The sequence below is a fragment of the Nematolebias whitei genome, chromosome 6 (genome assembly GCF_014905685.2).
Source record: "Nematolebias whitei isolate Nwh7 chromosome 6, NemWhi1, whole genome shotgun sequence".
Classification (NCBI taxonomy): domain Eukaryota; kingdom Metazoa; phylum Chordata; class Actinopteri; order Cyprinodontiformes; family Rivulidae; genus Nematolebias; species Nematolebias whitei.
The window spans coordinates 46,011,699-46,021,021 of record NC_056503.1 but is presented as its reverse complement, the minus strand read 5'-3'; the positions used below and the strand labels follow the sequence as shown (position 1 = coordinate 46,021,021).

At 48.1% G+C, this 9,323-nt stretch overlaps 1 protein-coding gene across 1 annotated transcript in view; it reads right to left on the bottom strand.

Moving 5' to 3' along the window:
• Positions 1-6,512: 6,512 nt before the first annotated feature.
• sst1.2 (somatostatin 1, tandem duplicate 2) overlaps positions 6,513-9,323 on the bottom strand; it is a 5,201-nt gene continuing 2,390 nt past the window's right edge. Inside the window, exons 2-5 of the mRNA XM_037677909.1 lie at positions 8,445-8,587; positions 8,183-8,361; positions 6,696-6,911; positions 6,513-6,603 (exon numbers count right to left, since the gene is read on the bottom strand). Coding sequence (XP_037533837.1) covers positions 6,708-6,911; positions 8,183-8,361; positions 8,445-8,587 — 526 coding nt within the window. The 3' untranslated portion in view covers positions 6,513-6,603; positions 6,696-6,707. The remainder of the gene's footprint in view (positions 6,604-6,695; positions 6,912-8,182; positions 8,362-8,444; positions 8,588-9,323) is intronic.

Here is a 9,323-nt window from a genome sequence, read left to right as displayed (position 1 = left end):
TCTGTCCATCCATCCATCCATCCATCCATCCATCCATCCATCCATCCATCCATCCATCCATCCATCCATCCATCCATTATCTTTACCCGCTTCTTACTTTTCGGGTTGTGGGGGGTCACTGGTGCCCATATCCAGTTATCACTGTATGAGAGGCAAGGGACAGCCTGGATAGGTCTCCAGTCCATCACAGGGACACCTGGACCAGTCTCAAGTCCACCATAGGGACACATGGAAGTAAATGAGACAAACAAGCATTCACTCTCTCACCTAGGGACAATTTAGAGTTATCATTCAGCCTAACATGCATGTTTTTTGGTCTGTGGGAGAAAACCCACAGAGAAAACATGCAAACTCCACACAAAAAGGCCCAGGGCCTGAATATGAGCCAGGGGCGACATGCTTGCTGAGAGACGGCAGCTCTACCAACTGATCCATCGTACTGCCTGTTGTAAAATCCACAAGGATTTTAGAACTAGACTGAGCAGATCCAGAAGAGTTCTGGACCCAGTTTCCTGCAGTCCTAACGAAAGATCTGAGATGGTTCAGTTCATCAGCGCTGGTCACAGCAGACGGTTGGTTCCTGTCCTTTTCTCGTGCTGATTATCCTCTTGGAACTGACCCACAACTCCGAGCCACACTCAGAACATAAATCTGGACCCAGATCCTTTCAAATGAGCTAATTACCGTCAGAACGCTCGGAGTAGCACACACCAAACTGACACGTTTCCTTTATCAGTCAGTTCTGAGTCCTGCGTAGAACCAATCTATTTTAGTAAACTGGGGAACTTTATGAGCAGCAGGCGGTGGATAGACAAGTCATAACCTACCAGGGCTGAACCAGAACTCTGAATTTCCCTTAGACCCAGACATTTCTCCTCACAAAACCCATGGAGCATGTGGAGGGGCATTAAGTGCATAACAGACTATAAAGGCTGATGTGCACAATGCCCTAGGGACCCATCACTGCCTGACACCCTCAACAAGTTCTATGCACACTTTGAAGACCCTAACAGACCACCCAGCACCAGACTCACCTCACCACCAGAAGAGGAGTTTTTCAGCGTGACCTCAGCCGAAGTGAGGAGTACTTTCAGGAGGATTAATCCTCACAAAGCAACCGGCCCAGACAACATCCCAGGGAAAGTTCTGAAAGAATGTGCCGATCAGCTCTGTGAGGTGCTGACAGACATCTTTAACTCCTCCCTCACCCTGACAACAGTTCCCACCTGCTTGAAGACTGCCACCATCATCCCAGTCCCAAAGAGCTCTACAGTGACTGGTCTGAATGACTATCGGCCAGTAGCCCTCACCCGATAGTCGCTAAATGCTTTGAAAGACTGGTCATGATCCACATCAAAACAACCATCAACATCAATGAGGACCCTCATCGGTATGCATACTGCAAGAATCGATCAACAGAAGATGCAATCTCCTCTGTGGTCCACACTGCTCTCACCCACCTGGAGCAGAAGGACTCCTGCGTCCGTATATTCTTTGTGGACTTCACGTCTGCCTTCAACACCATGATCCCCCAAACCCTGATGGACAAACTACTCACACTAGAACTAATCCCCTCCATTTGCAACTGGGTCCTAGACTTCTTAACAAACAAACCGCAGTCTGTGAGGATCCACAACTTCTCATCCTCCATCATAATCCTCACCACTGGTTCCCCTCAGGGCTGTGTGTTGAGCCCTCTCCTGTTCACTCTGCTCATGTATGACTGTGCAGCTACCCATCCAGGCTGTCACATTGTAAAGTTTGCAGATGATACAGTGGTGGTGGGATGCATCACAAACAATGATGAGTCCAGCTACAGGCAAGAGGTGGAACACCTGGAGAGCTGGTGCAAAGAGAATAACCTTCACATCAATGTGAAGAAGACAAAGGAGATGATTGTGGACTTCAGACGGAACAAACACACCTACACCCCTCTGAACATAGGAGGATCTGCGGTGGAAGTGGTCTCCAGCTACAAGTACTTGGGTGTACACCTGAATGATAACCTCAGCTGGGGCAACAACATCACCAGCCTGATCAAGAAAGTTAATCAGAGACTCTACTTCCTCAGACGGGGTCTGGGAAGTTCAGTCCTCACCTCCTTCTACAAGTGTGTAGTGGAGAGCATCCTGTGCTCCAGCATGGAGCACAGGATGTGTGGCATGGATGCTGCACAGCTGCAGAAAGAAAAGCTCTGCAGAGAGTGGTGAAGGCTGCACAGAAGATGTTGGAGTCAGTCTCTCCACCGTCACAGACATCTACACCTCCAGTTGCAGGAAGATGGCCACCTGCACCATGAAGGACCCCACTCACCCAGCACACACACTTTTTGCCCTGCTTCCTTCAGGAAGGAGGTTGAGGAGCATCAAGTGTAGAACCACTAGACTGAGGAACAGCTTCTACCCTGAGGCTGTTAGACTCATGAACCTCTAACCAGGATAATCACTGTGAAAAAAAAAAAATCACTGTGATGCCACTTGATGGTTGATATGTGCTGCTGACTATCCATACTGCTGATCGTATGCTGCTGATTTATTTAATGCTGCTGTGTTCATTCGTACTCATCTGCTCACACAGACTCATGTTCGTGCTGCTGTCTTTTGGCATATTGTTTTTGCACTATTAAGTTTTTAGCGTATTTCTTAGTACATATCTTAAATCTTATTACTGTTTTTCTTTTACATTTTATTGTTGGATGTAACTGGAACTGTGCACACAATTTCGTTCCACCACATGTACCACATGCAATGAGAATAATAAAAAAGAAACTTTGATCTTGACCTGCTCAGAATGGATTATCTAAAAGACATTTTGGTGCATGGTGTGATGGGTGGACCCAAGTTCAGCCGAGCAGGAGACAAGGTGGTTCAGGGCCAAACCACCCTTAATGACCCAAACAGAACCTGGAAGGACCGGGTTACTTCTGGGGTTAAAAATAAAGCAGAAATAATAAATAAACACTAAAAACCTGGGGTTTGAATGGCCGGACATGGAATAAAATGTAAAATTTTTGTGACTCCTTATTTTGTTTTACAGTTCTCGTCTTCTGAGAACCGGTTCTGATCGGTCGTAGCGTCAGCGTCAAGGCTGAAGTCTTGGGTTCGCCACAGTTCTGTTGATCCAGATAAAACTGTGACCGAACCCGAGCTCAGAGGTGCAGACCAAACCTCCGTTAGCTCCGGTTGTTTGTCTCGTCACATAATAAACATGTTGATATGTGAAAAACGCTCCCATAATGAGTTCAAAGGTCAAGTCCGACGGGCGACTGCAGGAGGTTCTGCGTCACGCTGAGGCCTCCCGGAGGAGCCGTCCAATCAAACGCCTCGCCGCGAGCCGACCAATCAGGCGCCCTGCTGGAGGCGAACGTGTCCGTCGGTCCGGACTAATCAATGAGCGGAGACACAGCGGGCACGTGTCCGTCAAACTCAAACACACTCACGCCGAACCTATTCCCCTTTTCAGGTCAGTACACACACACCGCTGGACCCCCTGCCGGCACCCTGCGGGATTCTGGGAAGGCTGTTTATACAAAGCCATGGAGAAACCGTGTCCTACTGACAGGAAGCTAACGACTCAATGAGCTGTCAGGCAGGACGAGAGGGACAAGAGGGACATGAGAGACACAAGGACGACAAAAGACGAGACATAAGACAAGATGAGGAGAGAGGAAACAAAAAACAACAACGTGAAGAGAAACGGGAAAAGAAGAACCGAGAGAAGAAGAGATGGAGCAGGAAAATGTAGAAATAAAGAAAAAGTACAACAGAAAACGAGAGAAGAGCAGAACAAAAGAATAAAATATAAAACACAAAAAGAAAGAAAAGAGAAACTGAGCGAACGGAAACAGGAAGCAGGAAGTGAAGTGCTGCTCTCTGACTGGTTCTTTAGCTGTCAATCATCAGTGTCTGCCTGAACCTGGACTCCACCTCGCTGGTTCGGTTCTGCAGCAGAACTAAAGCACGTGCACACATTGCTGATGCAGACTGAGACTGTCAGTCTCAGGGCCGAAGGTTCGATTCCCGTCTGGTTTTTGTCTTGTTTAAAGTTTATTTTTAGGTTTTGGTTCCTGAACAGAACGTTGGGCTGTTGTTCCCGTCCGACCCGGTGGTCCCTCTACAGGTTCTGCACAGGAACATGTCACCTCATTGTTCTGTGGAGAGCATTCCTCCATGTCGGACCCATGGAGGTCCGATCCACCGCTACACGAGGCCTTCTGAAGACCATCTCAGAACTTCTCTGTAAGTCATAAACCATCCCGGAGACGGACCCAGAACCGCTGACGGTGGTCAGGATTTGGATCAGACGTGACTCTTTGTTGCTCTGGGCTGGTTGCCGTGGAAACGGGGGTGAGGTGGTGAGGACCAGGCAGCTGAGAGGAGGAGATAAGACTCTGCTCCACCCGTCCAGGTCGTCTCTGTCCTCCTCAACTGGTTCAGAGCTTCCTGCTGTGCTCTTCGCCTTAAAACAGTCGAAACTTTTTTATTATTTCAAATGGAGAAACATCTGAACTCACCTCTGTCTCTGCAGGGACAGAATCTGTCCCTCCATCCATCCTCAAGTCCATCGACGTCTTTCGCTCGGCTGAAAGTCGGGACGTTTGTTTTCTCTCGGATTCAGAATGAAATCAGAGAAAATGTGTTTGTGTTTTCCTGGATTTAAACCGTCTGTCGTGATTCCTTCACATAAACACAGAGACGATGAAACTTAGCTTCAGGGACATTTTGTCCTGTTTGTCTCCACATGTTCTGTCCTTCAGCAGCTGATTCAGCTTCATGCTTTTGGTCATCTGGCTGGTTTGTGTCGCCTGCTGCAGGTACACCATCATCACCTTCACCTGACGGTTTTATTGTTTCTGTGCAGCATCTCAACAATCTGCTGCAAAAAACTAATAATTAAAAAGATCCATCAGCTCAGTGCTCTCTGACCGCCGGTGACACAACGTCACACGATGGAGACAAAATTCACTAAAAGCTGAAAACTGTCCCCGGAGACATCAACGGACTTTAATTAAACTCCGGTCCTGTTTGGATCTCCAGCACAGACTTCAGAACCATCATTCAGAGTTTAAACAGGTCGCAGGAAGTTGGATTTTCAAAAACTGAGCGGCTGTTTTCTCGTCTTTAACACTTTTTATACAACCAGAGGTCAACATGGAGGAGTTTACATTTTACCACCTTTTGATGATGTCACTAACTTTCCAACTGTTTTACAAACAAACATCTTGTTTCTAAAATGTTGTCACATCTCCAGTTTCTCCTCCAGACTTCAGTCTTTCTGTCTTCCTCCCAGTGTGTCTCTCTGCTGGAGGACTGATGGTTTTCTCCCAGAGGTCAAAGGTCAAACACCCAAACTCCCATTGACTTCCATTATAACAGATCTCAGAGTTTTTTTTTCAAACAGGAAGTGAAGGCTCTTTTTAACTTGTCCTATCTTCTCCACAAAACCCGGTAGAACCATCAAACAGAACCTGTGGTACCATCAGAACCTTCTGCTGCTCACGAGTCAGGAAGTTCTTTGATCTGACTTCTAGTTTTCACACAGACTGTTTGTCTGAGGTTTACTTTTTACTCTGTGGTTCTGCCTGGAATGTTTCTGGCTGGCGTGCTGTGTGCTGCCCCTCCCCTTGCTGATTCAGGAGATCCTGTCTTCTATATTACCCAGCATGCTTTTCTTCCACCTGTTTCCATCATGTCATCTCTAATCGGAGCTTTGATGTTCAGGAGGATTCGGTCAGAGGGTCGGCAGGAAACAAACAGGAAGAGGAACGACTCTTCACAATAAGAGTCTGGCTCTGTCACAGATTAGATTCTTGGTTCCTTCTGTGTTTCAGAGAACATTGATGGTTGTTGCAGTTTCACCCTTTGATGTTTCTGTTCATTTTTTCTACTTTTATTTAAAGGTTTTTGTTATGATGTCAGTCTTTTCAGTCTTCAGGCACTTTCTAACCCCCCCCCCCCCCCCCTCCCAAACAAATTCCACTTTACCACCTGAGTGGGTCTCCAGTTTGTTTGCTGACTGATCCTGACTGTTGACTCGCTCTCTGCTCTCCATTAAAACCTAATTAGACTCCACTGAGTCTCTGTTCAAACACCTCAACCTGCTGCTGTTTCCACACAAGCACTGCCTGCCCCCCCCCACCCTCCCCCCCCCCCCCCCCACCCGCCGCCGCCTGTCCTCCCTCTGCCTGTCCTCCCTGTCCCACCAGCCCCCCTCCGCTTGTCCTCCCTGTCCTCCCTCCGCATGTCCTCCCTGTCCCACCAGTCCCCATCCGCTTGTCCTCTGGATACCACCAGACCTTGCATTTCTCCCAGTCCCCCCAGTCCTCCCAGTCCCCTCAGTCCTCTCAATCCTCCCATTTTGCCAACTTCTCCTAGTCCTCCCAGTTCCCATAGTCCTCCCAATTTTCTCAGTCCTCCATGTCCCCCACCATTACTTTTCTAATAATCAATAACTATGTTTGTCAGGTCTGTTTTTGTTTCAAATAAAGTGGGCGGAGTCTAAAATCTGATTGATTTTTCTCTTTATTGGTAAATTACATTAATTATTCAGGTGAGCTGCTGACTGGTCCGCCCAGAGGCCCATCCAGGTGATTGATCAGTTCAACTAGGAACACAGAGAACAAAAGCAGGTAAATCATGTGATGTGGGCTGGAAGTTTCACAAAGTGGGTGTGGCTTGAACAGGAAGTCAGGTTACCTGCTCAGGGCTTCAACAGGAAGTGAAGCCTTTCCAGTAGAAGTTCTTGCAGCCAGCTTTGCGGTCGCGCTGTTGGACGTTGTTTGGGGGGTCTACGGACCGCTCCAGGTTCATCCTCCCTTCAGTTGCCATGGAGACCATGTCAGCCTGCTGGGCCTCGACCTCTGGTCTGGACATCTGAGCCAGCAGGTCCTCCACCGCCCGCTTGCTCCACTCCTGGGAAACAATCGAGATGGTTCAGAAACAACAAGTGGACGTTCCAAAATAAAATAAATAAAATGAAACTACAGGATTTAGATCAACTTCAAACTTTTTCCATGATCAAGAGTTAAAATCAGCGCATGGAAACCTAAATGTTGGTTGATGAGGCTCTTATCAGAGACCACCACAGATTGGGTGAGAATCTTGGTAACTTTTAGTTTTTGGATCTTAACCTGAGAAGTTTGTGATCTCTTCTTTAGACATTCACTCCGTTTGATCCGTTTGATCAGTTTGATCAGTTTGATCAGTTTACGGAGGATTTGACTCCGACCGGCTGTTCCCGATAATAAGACCAAAATCCTCAGAAGGATTTGAACCTGAAGGTTTAAAGAGTCAAGAGTTCTGACTGATGATGGATTTAGATTTATATTTGGGTTAAAACAAAATACTCAGTTTAACGTTTTTTTTTTTACATGTTTAAAACGGAGTCAAAAAAGTCCAAACATAAATCTGGTCTGATGTGGACCAGGATGACTGGTTCTGTCTAACCAGCACCACCACTGGTCCTTATCTTGTTTGCTTAATCTAACAAGGCAGCTGGGGGTCTGGGTTCTCTGTGGACCTGGAGCAGCTGAAGATTCCTCAGACTGGCCCCCAAAAAACCCACTGGGCTACTCAAATGGTGGCTTGCGGGCCAGAAGTGGCCCGTGGGTGACTTCAGTCTGGCCCACCAATTAATTAGTTTTTTTTTTTTTAAGGGGGGGGGGGGGGGGGTCTGGGTTCTGTTCATGGCATTTATGATTCAATGCAATAAAACAAATACATTTAAAAAGTAACAAACAGATCATTATAAAACTTGGGCTATTTACAGAACGACTTTAATCTGGATGTCCAGCACTTGAGCTGCTGGCTCTCAGAAACTGTGGCCCCTGAGCAGTTTAGTTGAATAGTCCTGCACTCAGACCTAAAGAGCCCTGCACTCAGACCTAAAGAGCCCTGCACTCAGACCTAAAGGGCCCTGCACTCAGACCAGACTCAAATACACCCCAGATCTGAATGGATTAACCCTTGGGTCAAAATGACCCATAAGGCCTCAGTTTTATTGGATCCTTGTGACCCAAGGGCAGCATGAGTGTTGAGCCACTTAAAAACCCATAAACTCCAATAATGATCAAGTTTGATTGGGTTAAGGTTCTTAGAGACCCCTAGACTTGAGTCCTAACTGGGTCTGATTGGGTCAAAGTTGCCAGGAACCCAAACAGACCCAGCTTCAGTGTCAGTTTTACCTGCGACAGGAGTCCGGCGCTGCGAGCTCGCTGCAGCAACCGGTGGCGCCGCAGCTCCAGGTCCAGGTCCTGGTTCTGGTACTGGTCCTCCTCTCTGTCAGCCTGAGAGGAGACTCCCAGACTGCACAGAGCCAGGGCTGCAAGAACCAGGATGACGGGACAACGTGCGCGCTGCATACCTGCAGAAACATCAAGAGAAGAAGAAGATGAGAAGAGGAGCAACTGAAGCAGAGAAGAAGAGCAGCCGAGGAGAAGCTCCTACTGAGTTCCGGTCTTGGGATGTCTTCTGCTGGTCCTGGCGCTGGCTCTGGGTCTGAGCTGCTGGTCCTGTGGCTGCTGCTCTTAAGAGGCCTGGTTTCCCTCCTCTCGGGGTCACATGACTCTGTGTGATTGACAGGCGGTGGGCTGCGAGGCGATGAAGGAACTCAGACGTCGTTAAACAGAAGTCCATTAGTCCTCATGGACTTTAAATGGAGTCAGGAGAATAAAACAATAAAGCTATCAGCCGCCGCAGCCGCCGACGCTATTCTCCAACAAACACAACGGCAGAATGTTGGCTGACGAGGCCGAATTACCGGAGCGTTCCGGGGATTAGCAGACTTCATTAGCACTCACTGATATCTCCATTAAACAAAGAGGCAGCAGCAGCAGAGAGGCGCCCACTCAACGTTCAGTCAGAACAAACAGCACCGCTGCTCCACTTTATCCAAACGACTTGAGGCTGCGTTCAAACGCTGCGCCGCAGGAGCCCGCGGGACATCACGGAACCCCGCCGAGGAACTCTAATCCTCTGCCTGAGCCCCATCAGGCCCCAGGGAAAAACCTGCAGAGGAGACCTCCGACAAAAGCTCTCAAAGAACATGCTCGACTGACAGCCGAAGCTTTGGTGTCAGCTGAAGTAGGTTTTAGACGCCGTGGTTCCCAACAAACAGCTGAAGCTTTAATTTTAGCTGAAGTTCGTTTGCAGCAGCTGCATTTCTAACATCCTTTTACCAATATACCCACTGTCTATCCTCTGGACGTGTCCAAACCACTGTCCCTCCTCTGGACATATCCAAACAACTGTCCCTCCTCTGGACGTGTCCAAACCACTGTCCCTCCTCTGGACGTGTCCAAACCACTGTCCCTCCTCTGGACGTGT